Source organism: Nothoprocta perdicaria, unplaced genomic scaffold (assembly GCF_003342845.1).
Source record: "Nothoprocta perdicaria isolate Ctin4 unplaced genomic scaffold, notPer1 scaffold_5, whole genome shotgun sequence".
Classification (NCBI taxonomy): domain Eukaryota; kingdom Metazoa; phylum Chordata; class Aves; order Tinamiformes; family Tinamidae; genus Nothoprocta; species Nothoprocta perdicaria.
This window is the reverse complement of record NW_020455754.1, coordinates 6,434,475-6,456,344: the sequence shown is the minus strand read 5'-3', so window position 1 is coordinate 6,456,344 and position 21,870 is coordinate 6,434,475. Positions and strand designations below refer to the sequence as shown.

Here is a 21,870-nt window from a genome sequence, read left to right as displayed (position 1 = left end):
TAATCTGTTGCTGTGTGCAAATAGTACAGTATATCCCTGTGACATACCGCCAGACTTCATCTCGTGAGGGTAATCTCAAAATCYTGATCTTAATCTTGAAAACTTTGGCATCTCCAGCAGCAAAAAGGAGTAGTAAAAGTTCCTCATAGGAGCTCGCTGGTTTATTTGCCAAGCCAATTTCCTAGTGTAGCCTGGTTTACTCTCTTAGTGGAAAGCAAATATAAAAAAAAAACCTCTTGCACAGTGTTCAGCAATGTTTGTCTTCCAGGTGGGCATGTTGCAATGACATTAGTGTCCCCAGAGCTTCTGAACATAATGATTTTCCACTTGCTGCTTGTCTGCTTGAAGCAATCCTGGCCCATCCTCCAGTGTGTTCTTCCTGTCAGTCACTATGAGAACAGCAATCAAAGCTCATATTTATGGCACTGTAAACGTCCAAGGTCACAGAGCACAGGTCTAGTGGGAACAATTAAAACAGACCTGTCCAGTCATACTTCTTTAAGTTCTCCCTGTATTATACCGCTATCCAGAACTGTAAAGTTAAAGCAGCGTAACTGTCAGAATGTGACTGCTTTATAAAAGATATCCTTTATTGAACATAAAGATACTGAGTGTACCGTCATCATGGAAACATGTTAGGAGTATAGGCAGTGTAGGTAATAGTGGGAGAAACCTTAAATCCTGACTCAGGATTGGATTCTGCACCCCAGAATGGTACCAGCTCTATGCAGGCATCAGTATGGCAAGGGGACACTTCAGCCACAATAATGTCTGTTTGGATGAAATCACTTGAACTCTTTTAAAAAAAGTGAAGGAGTAGCTTTATCCTAGCTTGATGTTTTGTGTGCATTCAGTGTTTTTAACAGCCGTTTTTACTATATCTAAAAACTGTGACTCCAAAATAGTCACATTTGTACAAAAAGCTCCATAAACCAGACCCAGTGCTACATCTGCCCAGGTAAAATGATCTTTCTTATTTTCACCACCTATAAACTAAAAAGTTCAAATACTCTTTTATTCTGTTCTGTTTATAGCTGATGACTTTAAAAGTTGTATAAAGAAAAAAAAAAAAGAAAAGAGGACTGTGGGAATCATTGGGATAAAAAGTAGGGGAGGAGAGCAGTGACCTTAATAGAGCCTGAGGGACAGCAAAGTAATTCCTTGGCAGTTTCCAATTTTTTTAAGGGCCAGCTGTCTCCTTCTCCCCTTCTGTTTAAACTGCAGTCAAGTTCTGTGTGACAGGACTCATGTTCCCATTGTCGGTGTTTTATTGTGTTTGGGAATGATGCAGCTTCCTTCCCTCGTGCATTCACATGATGTCTTACAGGAGAATGAAAATCATTTAGGCCAGGAGACAGGGCAGCAGATACTACATCAAAATAAGGTACTTTTACTGCTTTCATATGGAATGGGCACAAAAGAATGCAACATCAGAATTTTAAAAATAAGCTAGCAGATGTGTAAACATCTCCACAGTGTTTTCTAATGGTCCAGTTATTTCAAATATTTTCTCTTCCAGGTCACAGCTTATTAAGTTTGGCTGAGCAGAGCATGTTTGGCCAATGTTTTCTTATGCAGGATTAGTTCCTAGGTGCTGCAAATGAAACTAGAGTTTGTACTCTACGTTTTGCTCTTAGGAGTCTTTGCTCCTAACATGTCCTGAACGTAGAAAAGAAGTCAAAATCCCAGGCCCAGGCACAAGGAGGTGAAATGTCTTTTCTGGTGGTGTGTAGCAGTACTGGGGTAGAAGACAGGTTAACTCCCAGGACATTGCCTCTCCACCACTTCTCATTATAGCCCTAAATTGCATTGAAAATAACAAATCTTCACTGCCACAGAGGACTGGGACGCTGGGATGCTGCATAGGCACAAAAATGTGTTTCAAACAGCAGACCAAAAAACATCAAAGGAAGTTTCATTTTTGAAGCCATCTCAGCATAGGAGGCAATTAAAGACAGGTTTTGACTAATGCATCATCTAAGCCTGTCTGATACTGTGCCAACCATCTGTCCAGCTGGTGCTGGGGTGCCTTCATCTGCTTATACTGATAAAGATCACGTTGGTAAAGACCTCACTGGCAGCTGCCCTGAATCAGCCTGGCCACAGCGCTGTCTGCCATGTGTTCTTCTGTCACCACTCTCGACATGGGACAGTGCTGAACACAGTTCCTTCTAAACAAGAGGAAGCCACAGGACTGCAAATAATTATGGTGAGCTGAGAGACAGCCATCAGGAAGCATGCATGAACAGAAAACCTCTTGGAGCAAGGAAGTAATTTTTTTTTTTTTTTTTTTTTTTTGGTAGTTAAAGGCTAAGAGAGAAGGGGAAAAGAGAGAGCTACCATACAGGTCAAGTGCCAGCCTAGGAGCTGTGACTTCTGCTAGGGTCAATGGACCTGCAGCGCACCTGTATTGGGGCAGATTTAGTTGTCAAAGCGCTCTGACTCTTCTGCTGAGGCACCAATGATGTGTAAGAAAATCAGGATCTTAAATCACGTAGCTTGATGTTTGTTAAAGTTAGAGCAGAAATAATGGATGGGAAAAAAAAAAAAAACAAGATGGAAGAAACAAATGACATATCACGTATCAGAGTAGGCTCAGCTTTTCGGTTTAGATCAGTTCTCCTAGGCATCATGTTCAAATAGATTGTCTCAGCTCTGTCTGTAGCCAATGCAAAGAAATATTCAGCTCCAGAGGGTTAATCACTCTGGCCTAAGACAACTTTCTAAACAAGATTTTGGGCTATTAATCATACCAGCTCCTCTTCCTCAAATAGAATCCTAACATTTGTCAGAGCAAGGTAACTTCTAGCGTGGATTGAATGTCATCTGACTTTACCTTCTGAAGCCCTTGAAATTGAAGCTCTTTATTCAAAAGCAGAACTATTCTGTAGTCTTCACAAGAGGCATGACTTGGTGATTACAGTGAATCCTCTTCCTGTAAGTAACTTATTTCACTGCCTAAAAGTTCTGACCATTATAATGTAATAATGAATGTCCTTTGTAGTCAGTCATGGAAAGAAACTTCTGGCACAGATGCAAGTTTTTCATGCTTGCAATATTGTGGTAAACACCAAGGCTCATTCAAAGAGACTGAGTCCTCAGAACTGATGTTCAGATGGTGAATAGAAGAATAAAATTATTTCTCCCTAGACAAGGCTGCATAACCACTAGTTTTCAAATCCCTAGTCAAAGAAATTGCTGTAATAGCTGCTTTAATGCTCAAGTCTAGATATGCTCCTAAATGATTAGAAATGAACTTCAGGAATATGGTGCTCTGCTTTATAGGCAATCAGTGGCCTTTGAATGTTTCTGTGGCAGGCTACGATTCAGAGTTAAGCATACAAGAAAGGGATATTAGAACCTATCCTTGTTTTCTCTCTTATAACCTATCTGCATAACCAAACATCACACAGAAGAATTTGGCACTCGGTGAGAGGGCAGCAGACTGTCTGTAAATAAGTCAGCTCTTTTCCCAAAGCAGTTTGGAGCTCATTAATTAGAGCTCTGCAATACTGGTGTCCTATCATGGATCTGGGCTTGTTTTTATTTTAGCTACATCATAAACTGCAGCCAACTCTTGGTGAATGATGGGATGCTGTCTGCTTTTAAAAGTTGCATTTTGACATTTGGGTAACCTTGAAATTTAATCCTGTGAAATAAAGGGAAACATGGGGAAAATCCATGACTTATTAATGCTGAGAGTTTTATTAAATGTCTTGGAAAGGCTGATAAGGAGGTAACCAGCTTCTAGTGCCTAATCCCTCCTAAGGAAGGTTTTCTTCTAAAAGACTTTTGCATAAAGCAATTTGGTACTTGCATAAACTCCTCCACGGACAATCAGCTATGGTAATTTCTACCAGAACTGATGCTGAAACTGAGGAGAATAAACAGCTCACTTGTTTCTATATACAAACTTGGGAAGGTCTCCAAAATAATGACGCTGGCATTAGTCCATTGCAGTTCCCTTACCAGTGATGTACCCATGTCCCCCTCTGATTGCCAGCTCTGTAACATATCAGTACTGTAGACATCACAAGTTCCTTCTCAGAACACGGGAATGCAAACTGTAATTTTCATTCTCTCCTCTATTTCAGACCAGCCCTTACCCTCAGTTAGCATTTAGGTCTATGTATTAGAGAAAGAAATTTATTTGGCAGGCTTGGCATTCAATATCAAAAAAAGGAGCCTCTTAGGTTGACTGAATTCCATGCTTTATCCCTTCTTTTCACTGCAGCGCAGTCACCTGGGTGACCTGTGCCTGGGTAGCGGTAGCAGTTTTGAATGGAAGATCCAGTATTGAACATAGCTCCTCTCCTGTGATGTGCCCAAAATGCGCTTATTTCCTCTGGGCCTTCAAGTGAACACTGGGTTCACTGAACTGCAACAGGAATGAACTACTCTCCTATTTTCCTAGGAAATGGAGGGAGTTCTACAGTGAATCCTGATTTTTTCCATTCCTCATGCTAGCAGTGAAATAACTTGGCATGTAGCATTTCTGCTGGTTATGGAAAGCATGTGGCATTTGGAAACTTGTAGAATTACACCTTCAGAGTAGCTAAAATCAAGACTTCTCATGTACCTTTTGCTTGGAAGAACGGAAACCAAGCAACATTTTAAACATGAGGAAAGAGACATGCCCTAACTCTCATCCTGCCTGGCTCGGCTGTGGCTACTGCCTGACTTCTGTTACTGACAAGGCTGTTAATTATCACCGTGAAGGTTTCAGCAGAGTGGTGGCTGCACACAGGAGATGCTAAGGATTCCACATGTGCTTGGGGAACCTGAACAAATTCTAAGTTCTTGCCTGTTTTATTTTCCCTTCTGCTGCTGCCAATCAGACAATCAATATATAGTGTTAATGTGGCTGCTGAGACACCATGAGAGTACCTGCAATTCGTAAAAAGCAAGGAAATCAGGAAAAAAAAAAAACATCTTACAGCTTTGATTTGTGTTGTTTTTGATGGCGGTAAAATAACCAGAGTTACTATTTTTCCTGCAACACTTCCTCATTAAGTTCTCTTTTGGCCAGGGAAAGGAGTAATTAAGGTTGATTTTAAGGTCTGGAATCCGGTTTCTTTTCCCATGGTACATTTCCAAGGTAACTCCATTGACTTCTTCTTGAGGCGATACCCGGGAAGTCAGCAGGCTTGCCTCTGCCTACCTGAGGGCTTTCCCACCACGTGAGACCATATGGTGGAGCTGCCTTGTGGAGCTAATGGCTCGGGGTTCTGCTGTGCAGCTGAGCTGGCAGACCGCTGTGAGCAGTTTCGAAAGCTTTGGTGTGAGTGCCAGAGGAGATCAGCAGTGCTGAGCTGCCCGTGTTGTGGAGAAGGTCACCTCATGGATGGTGGGGAGCCMTCCACACCATTGCCATCCCGCAGTAACTCCAAGGAACACTGAATCCACTCACCCACAGCAGCGTTCAGCCTGGGGCTGCAGACTGCATTCCAGTGCTTTGACTTCAAAACCCCTTCTTCTCACCTGCCTCTCTGCTTAAGAACAAAACAGAGTAAGAGGAAATGAAATCGGCAGCTAAAAAATGTTCTAAGGAGTATTTGTGCTGCTGAGGGTAGCAAAACTTTTCTGACTTTTTTTTTTTTTTTTTTTTTTTTACTATTCTTTTCATTTCACCTCCAGGTGACCTCTCTTCTATTAGTAGCTGAAACTGTCTCATTGTTACCTGGTAGAAAGTCTTATAAAGAATGTTATTACAGTCAAAAAACAGACTTGTCCAAGGAAAGATGGAAGGGACATCCTGAAGCTCAAAAAATGCTCAGTGATTTTCTCATTTTCCTTTGGCTGACACCAGRAGCTGAATCTGGAGAACAAATTTTTATACCTTAAAGCAAGGGAGAACAACTCAGCATGGATGGCAGAGACAGCAGTGACACATGCAGAAGGCACCAGCAGGGCTGACAGTGGGGACTGCAGCTTCTTGAGCTAMCGGTGAGCAATAGGGCTTCCCAAACCCCGGTGCTCGTCTGATTCCAAGGAACAGGACAGGGACATTGCTGCTCCCCCACAGAGAGGGTCATCCAATGCAGTGATCTGCCAGAACATGGTGAATTGCCACCAGACTCAGCCTCTCAACCACCTGAGAAAAATCTGGCATTAGCATCTCTCCCCTGATAATCTCCAAATCTTACCTTAAAACATAAGTTTTCCTCAGAAGTGGTTATATGCAAAACCTCCTGTGCACCTCCTGACTCCCTTCCCTCAGCAGCCTTGCCAGTTCCTTRGCACTTCTCCAGACAAGATCAATTCATTTTTCAGTCATTCAAGTTCTCAACTGAACTTTGTAAGTTGTACATAGGAAAATTGTCCAAATCAAAATAGCTTACCAAACGCCGATATAATGTTCAGAGGGATTTTGCATCCRTGTATATATATTAAAAAATGGCTGTCTCTCCAGAAGAGATTCAAGCTTGGCCAGGTTTGACACAGGAATTAGAAAGTGATTTTGAGGCTTCTTTTTTGCCAGAAGTCGTAGATAGTGACTGTCACCCCACTCAGCAGGAGTAACCTCATCTTATCAGAAGCTTTTGTGATCTTTATTTGCTATCCCAGCTTCAGCAAATAGTGATATGTACGGAACAATTTACGTCAAATTTAGCAATGGCCAGTGGGCTTGACCCTATGAAAAGTATTTCTTTTCACTGTAGCCAAGTCCTGCCTTGTTTTTCYATCTGCAGCAGCCAGGCAGCCATGGAAGAGCATAGCAGGGAATTTCAGCTGGTGATTTGAAGAGCATCTCTAATTGGGGAGCAAGGCTCTGAAAGAGCCTCAGGGAGGGTGAAATATGTGCCTAGTTCTAAGAGGCAGGTCAGCAGATTTTGAAAACAGGATTGTCCGAGAGTTTTTGCATGATACCAGATGGGATTTGATGAGTTAGGGTCATTCCTGTGGCCATATGCATGCAAAAGTGTAACTGTATTGCTAGTATAATCTGCAGCTGTGAAAAGGACCGCAACTTTGGCATATGCATCCCTTTAGGTTTACAAATTACACATATTTACCATTTTGTAAAGTATAATGGGGACAGCAAATGGTGTTTCTTGTGCATAAAAATGAAAAGTTAAAACCTGTTATGTACYCTGTATAGCTCTGATCAGAGGGAAAAAAAATTACTACAGATTTGTGGTTGACAAGCTTCAGAAAAGGTTCAGCAGAGTGTGAAAATTGACATTTAGCAAATAGCAATTCAGCCTTCATTTCTTTGAAGCTGCTTGAAATAAACTGCAGGTTTAAAACAAAATGTTTGGTCAGTTGTTCTACTGGATGTTGCTTGTCTTGTTACTTGCAGTTAATTAAAAAGGGGACAAAAAGCRAAAGCCAGAGTCAATAAGATTGTTAATAAAGATTTAATTTGGTAGAGTTACAAATTGGCTGTACAATGAATGGATATGCCACAGGAGCATCAGTGTCTGAAGGTCTATAAGTGGGTTTTCAGAAATAGCCATCAGGTTGTAGCTAATTTGTCATGCTAAATAAGCTCTTCAAATCCACTTAGGGAAGTCTGTACGTGTTTCCAAAGGTTATCATCACCACGTGTATAATGCATGCAGGCATACTTTTTTTGCAGCAGGTTTTATACTCAAGTATTTTGAATTCTTTTTAGTTTTGATATTTCTCACTCAATCACTCATTGTAAGTGATTGACYGGTAAGTCCAATTTTTTAGAAAAGAATAGAATAAATTGCTGAAGAAGAGRAAATGCAAAATATCACTTCAGAAAGGACTGTGCAGTGAAGTTGTGTGCTAGCCACATGAGATTTTAATCTCTCCAGCCCTGTTTCTCTAATTCTCATCAARTGACAGTCAAAAATCTCAGGATGGATAGACTTCAAAAAGAACCTAAAAATGGAGACCTAGATCAGCACTTTTTCTCGTCATAAAGTAGCTCTGCTATAGAAGCCTGCATGCAAACTACTGGTGATAATGACTGCAGGATTTGCACAGCACTGTACTCCCAGTAGTCCTCTCATTTGAGAATTTTGTATTACCACAACCAAAGCCATTTTGCTGTCAGTGGCAGCATTCTGGTTTGTTCAGCAAGGTGGTTCAACAAACTGAAAAACGGAATAGGAAGATGAGAACTCTGCATCCTACAGTCTTCCATCAAGGTAGGGCAAAAGAGGAAGCCTACTGGAGAGCTGGCCCAAACTCCCCCATGGTTGCTTTGTGCAGAGATGTGGTTAAGCTGAGGCCAATAAGTCATTACACTTTCTTGGTAAGTAGAGGCAGCAAGTGCTGCCTCACCCCACCACTGGCACCATATCAGGTCTAGGTGCCCTTTATATCCCATCTGTGCAGTGTGGCTGGGATTCTCAGCAGGAAGGCAAGTACTTGTGGTGGGAACTGAAGCATCACTTTTCTGGGATCTCAATATCCACGCAGATTGAGGAAACCCCAGGAGCATTCTGGCATCCACATGCACCGCACAAGTGGAGGTATTTGGAGCCTGCTGCCTTGGACAGTGGCTTGTACACTATGTGGCAAGGGCATGTCCAGCAATACCAAAASTCTGTCTTTAGTGCTCTTAGGACCAGACCAGTCAAGCAACGTGCTGAGCCATGCTGAACTTGCTTTAGCAGTTCACATGTGATAATAATTATTTTATGGGTTAATCTAGTGAAGTTTTAAGCTAACTCTTGTTAGCATCATGTTTTCTAATTTCCCGCCAGCTCAGGTGGCATTTGTTCTGCAAGCATCTGGAAGCCAGAATAAACTTCATAACGTGTGCTCTAAAAGCTAATACAATGGACTTGTGCTAAACCCAGCCCATCCTACAGTAATGTTATGGGGTGGGTGGGGCTCTTCTGACATCCAGTTAATGTCTCCAAGGCTGTGGAGGACATCTCAGTACCAGCATGTCTTTGTGCACCCTATTTTCTAGCTACCCACATTGGGCTGTGTTTTGCCACCCACTGGTGTTTTGCTCCCTGAGGACCCTTTGAAATAGCCCAGACTGAATAATAAGCCTTATGTGTTTCTTTATGCCCTTCTGCATCACTTCTGTACAGAGAAAAATTTCAGCAATTTTCCATAAGAAAACATAAGCGTCAGCTATTACATATAGACACCTATCCAACTGTCTGCCCACTCGCATATCTCAAGGTTACTATGAAATTTGGTGGCTCCCTAGATCTACAGGAGCCATAGGGCATGCTCACCTCTTTGGTGCTCCTGATGACAGTGGTTTGTTATGAATTATGCAGTGAAAGGTGCCAGTGGCATTAGYAGTGAGCTGGAATGCCTTATTTCTGTTGCTTTGTCTCCTTCCTGGCTTGGTGACAGTGCATTAAGATAATACCCAATCTTAGCAGTCTCTTCTGTAATTCTAGTTGAAAAGGTTTCTTCCAATTTATGCCTTTTAATTGGAAGCTTTCAACCTGTAATTAGAAACTTACACCAGCCCAACCTTTGTTTCTTAAAAAAATACATTTATGGTTTAGGCAATTATGGTAACATAAAAAGTAATTATTTTTCTCCATGTGTGAAATGAGTGTGCTCATTAATGTACCCAACAGSAGGAGGATTTTATTTTGTTTCAATTTGTTTTATTGTACTGCAGTAAGTTACATAGAAARGTATAGCAGTCGAACTAAAGAATGTGTAGTAGATGGAGCACATCTAAGTACTAAGTCTGTTACTTTACCACAGCCCAGAGAACCTAAAGCCAGTGGGAGCGAAGGAGCAGTTGTTTGGTAACACTGAGTCCCCTGGCCAGCACACCCAAGCAAAGTAATTTCCAGTCTGAGACCATTAAYTGACTGTTTTGGACCCAGAGTGCAAGTCTAACTTATGACGATAATTCCTTGATGGGTTTTGTAATAAAAACAATTACAGGTCCTTAACTTCTAGATGGTGGTATCAGGAACAGTGCTATGGCTTATTTAGGAGCTGCTGCTGAACCTACTGTGTGATAAATCCCAGCTGTGAACATGCCACAGGCRTGGACATCTGTCCCTTGTGTTTCCAGCAGCCAAAGCGGACAGTGCTGCTGTACTTCCATGTTCTTTCACGTAGCATCTACTATGGCTAAAGAACAGCACAATTATATTAATATTTAGGGCTTCGTTCTCAGACCTGAATCCTCTCAGCCCTGCCTGCAGTTACTGTGAGGTTTTAGCYGACCTCTGTGTTGCCAGCTGATAATACACTCCCAGCGGGCAAGTTGGCACTGAGCTTCTAAGGAGAGCTGGACCCATAGAGGATCTGACCCTGGGCATTAGACCTCTTCTGGCATCCAGGCTCCGTTCCATAAAGCTTTCCCTCTGCTTGGCATTGGAAAGACTCTGGATGATAGAGCTTCTCAGTGAAGGCTGGACACATGAGCCACATGGAGTGGAWGAGTCCTTTGGACAGCGCTCTGCTCAAAGCCATCAGGTACTGTGAGGTCAAGAGCCTGCTCCAAACTCACTGGGTGCACAGGAGTCATCTGTAGGCTTAAAATTAGAATAATTCACTCTGCATCTCTGAAGCCCTCCCCTGGCCACTTAAAGAGATCATCTCCTCAAACCACATCTGTATTTACCGCACATCACTTTAGACTATCTTCCAATTTCTATGATAATTTTCTTCTGTGATTTATAAGCAACAGACTTTTAATTATCCAGATGATTTTAATTTTCTCAGCCATGCCTCCATTTCATTAAACATTAATCTCATACTTTTTTCTTTGACAATCTCTACCCTTCACCACTTTTCCAGTTCATAATGAAAGTAGATCTCAATAGTATTACACAGAACATTTTCTCCTTAGATTAATTTGATATCTTCTGTTTGATCTTTCCTTTTGTCCTCTAATTACTGTATTTTTGCTTCTTGTAAACCATTTCAGAGATGACTTATAAAGTCAAAAGAAAAACCTAAAACATTTAGGACAACTTTGTGTAATTACATCTCATTCAGCTATACCTATGCTGCAACCTGGTAAACAGTAGCAAGGAATATACAATTATATTTGGATTTTTGCATACTTTTCTTCCTTTTTAGTGCCTATGAATAAGTTTCTGCTGCATTACAAACATGGGAATCATCCTGGAAGACTAAAATGGGAGGTTGTCAGTTTATAGGAAGCATCTGCTACCAGCACTAATATGAGAGAACCACTTCCATTATCATCTCAAAAGTTATCCCTCAGCAAGAGGACAAGTTGGTGTACACAATTCCTCCAAACACACTGGAAACCTCCCATTTTAGGCTTGTGCGCAATTTTAAGTGCAATATATTGCACTTAGKATAGGGTATCCTATCCTWAGATAGGATATATTCCTATCATTTTCTCAAYTCTTAGTCTTCCCTTGACTCAGCTTAGCATAAAATCTCTTTAGTGCCTGTGTTGTCTAGATAGAGAGAAGTGAAGTTATTGCACCCTTTGCYATTTGAACTGCACTTCTTTATGGCTCAATTAGAAAACTGTGATATCCAAAAAAAAACCCACTATTAGACCTCTGCCACTGTCTAAGGATCTACTGATAGATTTAAGTGGATTTTTCTTTGGACTTAACCATGATTATGGTGATGGATTGATCATGATGGTTGAAAAAATTTTCATTCATTGTCTTTGAGGTAGTAATAGGGATTATGTCCTTGAGGTTGTAATAGGGATTATGTGTGACTTCAGACCACAGTCCATTGCAATGTGTTTTAGACTATGACTGTGTGGGAATTGTCATAAAATAGATTTTCTGTGTAAGCACTGGAAACTGTATGGTGATGCTTGCTCTCAAGCTAGAGTGTTTACAGCAATAGCCAGAATTTACAGTTGACTACAATGATAATAATATATCCTTGTTTACTTATGTAATTAATGTTCTTAAAGAAAATGCCCTGGAAACCTCACAAAAGCAAGATTTATTTTTGTTGATTGAAACTATAATCAGATGCCAACATTCAAACAGTAATTGGTGCACTTCATTAAAATGTAATTGAAAACAGGATTTATGTCAATGCTAGGCAGTAAATAACAATGATACATCTTTTCTTGTTAGCCATAGTATCTCCTGTAAGCTTTCAGAGCACTTGCAGCTTTTGTGCTGCAATCAGGTACACCAAAATTGTGKTATCTTGATTAGGAATGAGAAAGAGATGTGTATTTTTCTGTTCTGGTGTTAGTCTTTCCCTGTGGCATACTAAGGTCAACTTCCCTTTTTGCCCTTTTCTTATTTTATATTAAACTCACTGTAGCTGACACATTTGAGTTCACAGTGATTCTAAACATAGTTTGGAAATGCCAGTATCTTCCGTGACAAAGGAACAAGAAGGAAATCTAGTGAGGGTCAGGGCTCAGGTCAGAGCCTTTTGGTCCTTGGGAGCTTACAAGATTGTACTTGAACTTATCATCAGCTGAGATTTTTCACCAAGTGAGTCCCAGGCCAAATCCTTGTTTCTCCTCCCAAACTTTTTCTGTTCCACTAAAAGCAGATATAAGGCAATTAAAAGAAAAGGTAGGTAAGCCTTCTAGAAATGAAAGTTGACCAGTGGCTTCTTCATAATCCAGTAAAATCTAATTACCTTTTAATTAATGGAGAGATAAGTACTGTATTTTGTTCTATAAGAAAATATGTGTATGTATGTATATATATGTGTGTGTGCTTATTTTTTTATATATATATATATATATATAGGATAACACAGAAATAATCTTGTCATGAGTAAGTCACCGTGAATGAGTGATCTCACTGATTTCACTGAAACAAGAGAGTTAAAAACTGAAAACAAATTTCAACCTGAGACACCGGTTCATTACAGGCAAATTGATAGACCTCTGCATTTACTTGCTAGCATAATTTACCAATTGTATGAGATGTAAACAGGCACAGTGGTAACACTGGCTAATTTTATGCTCAATGTGAAATCTTATAGTTGGTCAGATGGATACCATAAGAAATAATTAGAGTCATTAGAAATAATGGGCTACAGCTGCAGTAATACATGCTCTATTCTCAGTCCAGAGGTTTCTAAGCGAAATTAAATTAGCTCATGTTACCACACTGCTGCATCATATGCTCCTGACCTCCTGAGAGTAAACTACTCTTTCAATTTCTTTATTGCAAGCAGAGTTTGTGCCCCATGCAGAAAAATCCCATGCTGAGKAAAAATAAAAGTCAGAAGTTTGTGCCATTCTTTGAAGAGGAAGAAAATTTAAAAAATAGCAGCAATAGGCTGCCAAGTGTGTCCCCTACGATTAGTCCCCAGCCCATATTAATCCTTTTCACATGTTCTGTGCAGTCCTGCAGCCTTCAGTGCTGCCCACGGCCTCTGTCGCAGGGCTGCTTCTCACCTCGGTCCCCACCACTAGTAGTCAGGGAATTGCAAGTACTCTTAGTGTCAGCGCCAGAACCGGGGCAGTATTTTCCCACCATGAAGTATTCGTATTGAGCATTTTTCTGAGGAAATGAYGTTAATTTTGCTGAGAGCACATCAGCAGCTCCCAGTGTAGTGTGGGCAAAGGGTGCTCAGYGGGGAGGAACAGGAGTAGCAGTGTTTTTTTATGAGGATAGAGTTTTGGAAAGATTGGTTATTCATCCACCTCTATCTTTGGCTATGGTACTTACTTGGTTTCACTTATTCCATGGTGTAATTGCTTCACAATCACTGATATGTTTATTTTTTCCTGCTCTTTGTGAAGCTGGAAAGTGCTATTATCTCTGTTGCAGAACTAAGAAGTGAGTTTAAGGGTAAAGTTATAGCATGTAGGTGCTCAGTGGGATTTTCAAAAATACGTACATCTGATGTATTAAGAGTATCCTGGGGTCTTTTGAAAATACCATTGCTTGTCTCTTTTTTTTTTTTTTTTTTTTTTTTTTTTTTTTTTTTTTAACCTATGCAGTGGTCTTGGATCTGTAAGAAAGCTGGGAGCTAAGCAAAGAAAGCAAAAGAAAATCCTTTTGCAGGTTTTTCACTCAGACCAGAGGACCAGCTCTTCAAGCATCTCTGAGGATACTGGGACAGGAGTCACTTCATGTCAGTAGAAGGAAGTAACATATCTAGCTTCTGAATTCGTCAACAGTATTTGAAAATCAGTGTAACTCTATGGCTCGCAGTGTTGCCCTCCCTTCACAGCTCTGTAAGAACAGTCAGAATCAGGTCCTCAAAGCCCTGGAGCAAAAATAAGCACCAATGTGGTCAATAAAAAGGGCTTATATGCCAATTGCTGGGGTGGAAAATTCAAGAGCAGGAGCAAATAATGAAACAATCTATATTCATGTAGCCACCTTCCTAGCCTACTGCTGTAAATACAGGCTTACACCTAGCTTGGAGATGTGAATCCTACTGACAGCTCCAGAATACCCTACTGAAAAACAAATGTTGATTTTGAACAAATTATCCGTTCATCACTAAATCATTTTCTTTCATTATTAGTCTACAAATTGGTTCTGCTCTGGAAGACAGAATTAGGTTTAAAAGCAGAGTGTCTCTTAAACACTTGCTTGAAATGAAAAAGTATTTGGTAAACATTACTCAAACCCCCTAGAGCATAAACTCCTCAACTGCTTTCTCTGGCTTTGCATGGATTTCTCAGCTCCTGGTTTTAGACAGGTGTCTCAGGGATTCATTCAGGAAATCAAAAAATAATTAAATTAAAATAAATCTCTTGCAGTCATATGTTCCTAAAATGCCAAGGAATTTGTTATTCAGACCTTTCTGTCTTCACTTATAGAGAAGTCCCATGCGGACACATGGAGTTATACCAACATCAAACCACTGTAAGAGAGAAAAGCATCAGCTGCAAGCGCAGAACTTAACTACAAAACCAAGCAGGCTTTGGGCACAAGTTTCTTGTCACTGAAAAAGCTGCACGTTGCTGTTATAGCACTTGCAGTCATTTCCATAATTTTAAGGTTCTAAAACAACTTGGGGCTTTAAAATGATATTTTTAACATTATAGGGATGGTTTTTGGTTAATTTAGCGTGTCAGTAAAATTGCAGCTGTCTGAGCTAGTGATACAGAATGACAGAAGGGGGTTCAGCTCATCTAACATTAAAAAAATGCACAGGCTGCTGCAGGGAGCATACTTGATTACAGCAAAACCCTGGGCATGGGCRACTGTCCCATGTTACACTTTTGACTTCTAGGAGATGCTCAAGATGGACATTTGTGTCTCCTTGAGAGAGAAATCTCTGTAGGGATTAGAATGTGCCTAAAAATGCATGGGTTTTCAACAGCATTTTTAAGATGCTGTTATCCTCCCTGTAGGTTTCAGCTGGGAGGAGGAGGGAGAGCAACTCAGTCACTTTGTAGGTATGAAGAGAGACTAAAACTTCGGGGAAAATGTTATCTAATGGACTCACAGATACTGGTTAGCTTGTTCATAGGATGAATTTAATTTTGTTATAATGGGGTTTTGTGTGCACAGGGGAAAGTATACAAGTAGAAGATCCCCTTCTATCTAATACACCTGCTTTTGGAAAAGATTCTCATTTTCCCCTGTTCTCTACCCTCACCTCTAAAGCCCTGTTGTGAGAGTGGGGAGGGCAGGAATTGAGTGCTGCTGCAAATGAGTGCATTTGCAGCGTGGTGTCTGGAGGCTGCTTTGCACTTAAAGGATTTATTTCTCTGTGGGGAGAAGAGCTACAAGATTAACAGATGAACAAATGTATTGAGACAGCCACAACATCAAAGAAAGGGAAGATTCACTAAGACGTAGGAGAGCCGAAGAGTCACCTGGCCATAGTCCCCAGGAATTATTTTATCTGCAGATTAGCTCAGCTGTCTTAAGGTTTTGGTAAATCTGGTGAAGACGTTGCTGACCCCTGTGTGCTTTTACCATAAGGAAATTATAACAGATATTGATAAGGCAGTCATTGCAACTGGAAGGTCAGAGGCAATCATACCCCACGTAGCACTGTTTAATGTCAGTCATGCTTAGCAGGATTTCTCTCCTTCATGCAAGTGAAAATTCAATTGGGAAAAGAAAGAGAGAGAGAGAGAGAGAGAGAGAGAGGGATGCTGCCAGCCATGAGACCATGCTGTCTGCTTGTACTGCATATGCCTTAGTCCCTCCCTGGAGATTGTATTTATTTGGGTCAGCCAGGAAATTAAGATGAGTTTGGGGTCTTGAGGGAAAGGTATTTGAAAAAACAGTGATATGAAGAGACCAACAAGAGACAAAGTCATAACTTGAAAAGTGCTACATGGAAGGCACTGTATCTCTGCTTTATTGAACTGTTGGTTACAATAAATGCAGCTGAATTCCCTCAGTTCCCCTATAATGTTGTCTCAGTACCAGCAGGAGTCTATTCCAGAAAACACGGACTTGTACAAATTATGTAAAGAGCAGAGAAACAGCTGAAATGCCACTGCAGTAACACAAGCAAAGCCAAAAAGATACCCAAGCATGCTTGGTCATGGGCTGCCCTTGTGCTTTAGTTTTGTCCATGTGCTTGCTCCTGTCTGCCCAAGCCTTTCCTGTGATGCAGAGGATTTTCCACTGAAGTTCTCCTGTCCTTTTCATCTGGTGAGAGCATAGCCTAGTTTCTGCAATAGCACTGCAAATAAGTTGTGAGGAATCGACTCGRAAGACAATTCTGAGAACTTTATTATGAACAAAAACTTCAGAGACTCACATTCAGTGACTTTATTATGAAGGAGTTTCGTGTTGTGACACTTACGAATGGATAATCAGCATCGAAGAGTGAACCTTGCATGTTGAGATTTTAAAGCATTAACCTTGACTGTGTCTGAGCAGTGTTAGACAGTGCTGTGCTGGGGTGTCAGACTTCTGTACGGCTACTCACCATTAGAAGGGGTCAAAGGCCTGCAGAGAGGGCCTGGATGTGAGTAGTGTGATGTGAGCACTGGATTGTGAGACAGCAAACATTGTGTCTTAATCTTTCTACTCTTAGGTTTTCTTAGATGCCATCAGTGATCTCTGTGTGTAGGTGTACTGCTTTGGTCATATCCCTAGTGGTACTGCTTAGCTAGAAATCAGAACTTGTATATGGGCCAACTGATTATAGGAGAAACTCCTTGCATTTGGCACCTTGTTCCAGCGTTTACAGTAAAGCAAAGCTGCTGTGCAATGCAGATTGGATTAGTGATGTGTTTTATCCATTACACATTAATTCTTTCCATTGACTAAAACAGGCTTGGATCGAAAATTCAGTAGTAGGCGCCTAAGGTGCCTTGCAGTGAGCATTCAGACTGTGCAAGAAGGCAATCCAAAATTCAGCATGAGTTTTCAGGTCACCAGGATCTGTGATTCTGTTTTCTGTTGCAGGCTCGAATCACCTACGCGCGCATTGGTGATGGAAGCTCCAAAAGGCATCGAGATCAACGCCGAGGCTGGCAGCTTGAAAGCCACGTGCAGGACGGAGCTCAGGCTCGAATCCAAAGATGGAGAGGTAGGCAAAGCTCTGTGGCTAAACAAACCAAGCCCCACACCTGCAGATTTATAACCTTTTGATTCACTTAGGAGCTCTATATGAAACACGGGTTTCAGAACAATGGTGAAGCAAACCTTTGCAGCTTAGGTTCTGCCAGCAGAGATTGAACATATCTTATGCAAACACATCTCTCTCTCTGTGGAGAAGACTGATTCATTATTTTTAAAGTGCTTGGATAATAGCCTATGATGTTCAAGGAGATTTATGCAGTTGTAAAATACATAATACTCCCGAATTTTCTGTTTCCTTGTCACTTTAAAACAAGATTTACTTTGTCAACGTAATTAAATCTTATATCATACATTTTTCTATAAGAAGAGCATAAATCAGCTGTATTGATCTGAAAGCTTTTGTAGCTGATGCTTTCATTCTGGAAGGAAAGGCAGCATTAGGAAACATAGGTCATTGCACTGGGGAAACTTCCAAAGGAGAGAGAGAATAACTAAAAATTATATCACAGAACAAAAGTAAAACAGTATCTCAAATAGTGTCTGAAAAATTCATGTGCACACGGTTCTTATCCCCTTCTCCTCTGCAATGACGGAAGACTCTGAAAAAGGATATGGCCGAGAAATGCACTGGGGAACCTAGCAAAAGCCTTTGACAGAAAGAACTTACATTGAATATGAGCCTCCCAGCAGCAAGGTTTCCTAAGCATTTCCCATCTTTATATGAAATAGGAGTTTTATTGCAATTCTCTTTATTGATACAGGTATATATTCCAAACCTAGATGTAAAGAGGAGACATGGGTGACAGACTACAATTGAAATCCAGGRCATTTCACTACTGCAAACAATTACCTTAATGTTTTTAATACTAATTTGCTTTGGAAATCCATATATTGACCTGCCTCTTTGAAGAGATTAGATGGTTGGTTACTAAAACTGAAGTGGAGGCTCTTACTGTAATTGCAAGATGAGCAGATTCTGTAGGTTATCCTACTGTGCTGTTCTCTGCATTGGAGCACTGCTAGGGCAGGGGCCATATGTTCATCTTAGCATTGTGTTCTGTAAAGGGAAAGTCAGACACCGGATGGGCTAAAAGTGCTCTCTAGAGTCACTGCCCCGAGCCTGCAAGTGAGGATGTAAAAAGGCTCCCAAYGCCAGCAGTGCCAGCAGAGGAGGGGAGTTGTCRTGTGGATGTGACCTGTACACAACAACGCTTCTCCACTGGAAATTATGATCCAGGAAAAAGCAGGGATAGATTAGCAGATAAACGATGGAAGCAYTGGGAGGCTCATGCTAAAGGCAGATTTACATCAGGTTTTCCCCTTCATCTGCCTTTAATACATTTGCTTGCACAGTTTGGTTTTCCAAGTTTCTTTCTTTAAACATAAGGTCAAAAATAACAACTCTTCACTAATGTGCTCTTTCTCTTTCTCCCCTTCCAACTTCAGATAACGTTGAATTCTGCAAAAATCAAACTACCTAACTTGCCTCAAGGATCTTCTTCTTCTGCAGGGTCCAGGCAAAAAATCTACGAGCTCTGTGTGTGTCCCAATGGGAGGTTATTTCTGTCTCAGGCAGGGACTAGCTCGACCTGCCAGATAAATACAAGCGTCTGCCTTTGAGAGACAATTTGCAGAGGGGCATCGCAGGCAGCACAAAAGCCAATTCTGGTCTCACAGATTGCAGCTGCCAACTATTTTTACTAGAACACAGAAAGCCTATCAAAGACTTTTTTTGTGTGTGCGCGCGCGTGTGTGTGAATATATATATATAAAAATATATATATAAAATATATATATATCCTCTGTGTAAAATGATGTTTCAGTACAAGGAATCCCAGGGTGACCCTGTGACATTTGTGTAGCATTTTTCTTTCCCATGCCAAAATTTACGGATACAATCTTCTGAATTGGACTAGATGCTCCCCTGGCCCCTTCTGTTACATATTCTGATGATCGCCCCTCCTTATTGATCATGTTCTCAGAGCAATGGGCTTGCTGGCTCATCAAGGCCATGGAACCAGTGTAGACCTAACATCATACAAAGGGGAGAGTAGCGTCTCTGATTATTTTTGCATCATAAAATCAATGACGTGAAAAAACAAAACAGGCAGGTGTCCTGTACTGATGACCCAGAGGGAGCCAAGATACCTGAGCTTAAATTCTTTATTTTTCACCTAGAGTAGGACTCCCTGCTGGGAAAAAAAAAAAAAAATGTATTCCCTTGTCCTTCCCAGCCTTTGCCAGGAGAAGAGTCCAGATCTTCTCACTGGAATAAATGGTTTATCAGAAAGGGGTCCACATTAGCCTGTGCTTGGCAAAGGATGTCTTAGGCTGTTCAGACAGGACACAGTCAAGCTGTGAAGGATTATTATTTAATAGACTCTTAAGGGAGACCTTTTCACTTCCCAAGTTGGAATGCAGCAAACCAAGGGAAGTTAACAAACATGTAAAGTTTAGTGTAACTGGGAGAAAAAATAAAGCAAAGCCAATGCAGTTAACTTCCCTGAACCTTACACTGAAGATCGCTGGCGGTGTTACCCAGCATCAGTTGGAACGCTAACCTAGAGATAGCTCCACGTTAAGAAAACATTCTATGTATGTTGCAAATATCAGAGACGCTGATAATGAAACAGATTTTGTGGGTTTTTTGTTTATTTTTTAGAATTTTTAATTATGACAAAGATTACAAGAAAGCAAGAGCTTTGGATGTTGGTTCATCTAAAACATTAACCTCCGAAGCTCTGTGGCTGAATCTTTTCATGGATGCTTTTTTACATATTTAAGTCCAGARGTCACTTATGGACAGGATAAAATATGAGATCTGATCTGATAACATTATTTTCTTTGTTCAKGTTTTGAAAAGTAAGGAGAAGCCCATAATATTGAATTCTGACCCATAACTGCAGTAAAAATCCCTGAGAGACTAATGTGATAATTATCTCGAAAATGTCTAGGTCACAGTAAATCTCATGAGGGCAGCAAGGTTTCTAAGTCACTGAGATGCTTTTGAAAATATCACCTCATGTGCAAATGTGACAGATCTCTGCCTATCCTAATGATATCTAAGAAAAGCTGCTACTCCTAAAGCATTTTTCAAGATRAAAGATAACCAATAGAGAATCTTTTTTAAAAAAAAAACAAATACCCATTTTCTTTTTTACATATTTCCTTGGATTTTCTTATGGTCTACTGGGGTATTATTTATTTTTTAAGAACATCTCTGGCCTAATCCAAAGCTGTCTGGACTCAATGGGAAGTTTTCCATTGACTTTCCTGGACTTTGGTTTAGATGTTGCTTTCCAGCAAAGCAACAATCCTGTAAAATTTATMCCTGACAGAGGATTCATTTCAGTAACGCTGTCAGATTAATTAACAAGTTCAAACAGTCTGTTAATTAATGATTCCTGTAMTTATTGTGTCTTGAGTCAATGTTTGAATGCAAAGGGTCACCCAGGGCAAAAATTGTATTGGGACACAGGACTATACCATCTCTGTTCAAAGAGGGGAATTGTGCCTATGCCTTAAGTCAATGCACTCAGCAAGGAGAAGCACATCATATTTATCTTGTTATTAAACCAGTTTATTTGGGGGGGTAGGGACAGGAGGGTCTTGTCACCAGGTGTTCTGGGAAGTGATTGTGCAACATAAAACATATATCAATGGAATGCATTAAGATTGGAGGGGCACCTAGTGAGATATAGATGTTTTTTACCATGGTAAATATAGCAAAATACTGTGTACATTACCTCTGGGACCACAACTGAAGTCCCATTCATAGTCCTACGTTTTTTTTCCTGTGTCATTTTATTGTTGATCACAAATATTTCAGCAAGCACGGCCCAGTTCATAAACAAATCCCGTGTGCAGAAGCGCGTGAGCTGTTGGGAAGCAACATGCTGCAGGAAGAGTCCTGGATGCAGAGGGGTGGTTGCATTAGTCTTCCCATCCTGGAGAGTTTGGATGCTAGTGGGAAACACTGGTTTGAGCACATGAACTGCATCGGGAAGGGCAATGCTCCYGCAGCCCCATATTGCACCCCATGAGATAGGCTCAATCTCCCATCCCCTTACTCTCTGCTCTGCTGAGGATTTCCATTCCAAGACCTGCATTTTCAGCGGCCAGTCTTGCCACCTTGGGTCTTAGATGAGATTATCACCTTCCTATTTCATGAAGGCCATGAAACTGCTTAAAGATGTTTGGCCATTTGCCTTTTCTTTACTGGATTTCAATGGGAGAGCTGTTAAGGAAGAGCCTTATGTGTCTGTGCTGTCACTATAAAAGACTAGCTTTTGCGGAAGGATTCACTGAGGTGACTAAAAGGGCACCTTAATGTCTACATAAAGGAATTCCAGTTGTTTCAATGTATTTTATACTCCTATTTCCACCTTAAAAACCCTGTATGGAAAGACAAGGCCTGTGTTAACAGACATTGAACCCATACGGAGGCTGGTAAGTCATTTGAGCCGCACTTGAGTTTAAAGGCCATAGTTTAGATAATACTCTATGCTCTTGGGTTAGCTACAGG

General features: G+C 40.8%; 1 protein-coding gene across 4 annotated transcripts in view; it reads left to right on the top strand.

Annotated features, from left to right (window-relative positions):
- The window catches only part of SGCD (sarcoglycan delta), a 236,370-nt gene extending 217,392 nt beyond the window's left edge, over nt 1-18,978 (top strand). For all 4 annotated transcript variants that reach the window (XM_026047658.1, XM_026047661.1, XM_026047659.1 and 1 more), the window contains exons 8-9: nt 17,229-17,352; nt 18,792-18,978. In XM_026047658.1, coding sequence (XP_025903443.1) covers nt 17,229-17,352; nt 18,792-18,965 — 298 coding nt within the window. In that variant the 3' untranslated portion in view covers nt 18,966-18,978. The remainder of the gene's footprint in view (nt 1-17,228; nt 17,353-18,791) is intronic.
- The last annotated feature ends 2,892 nt before the right edge of the window (nt 18,979-21,870 follow it).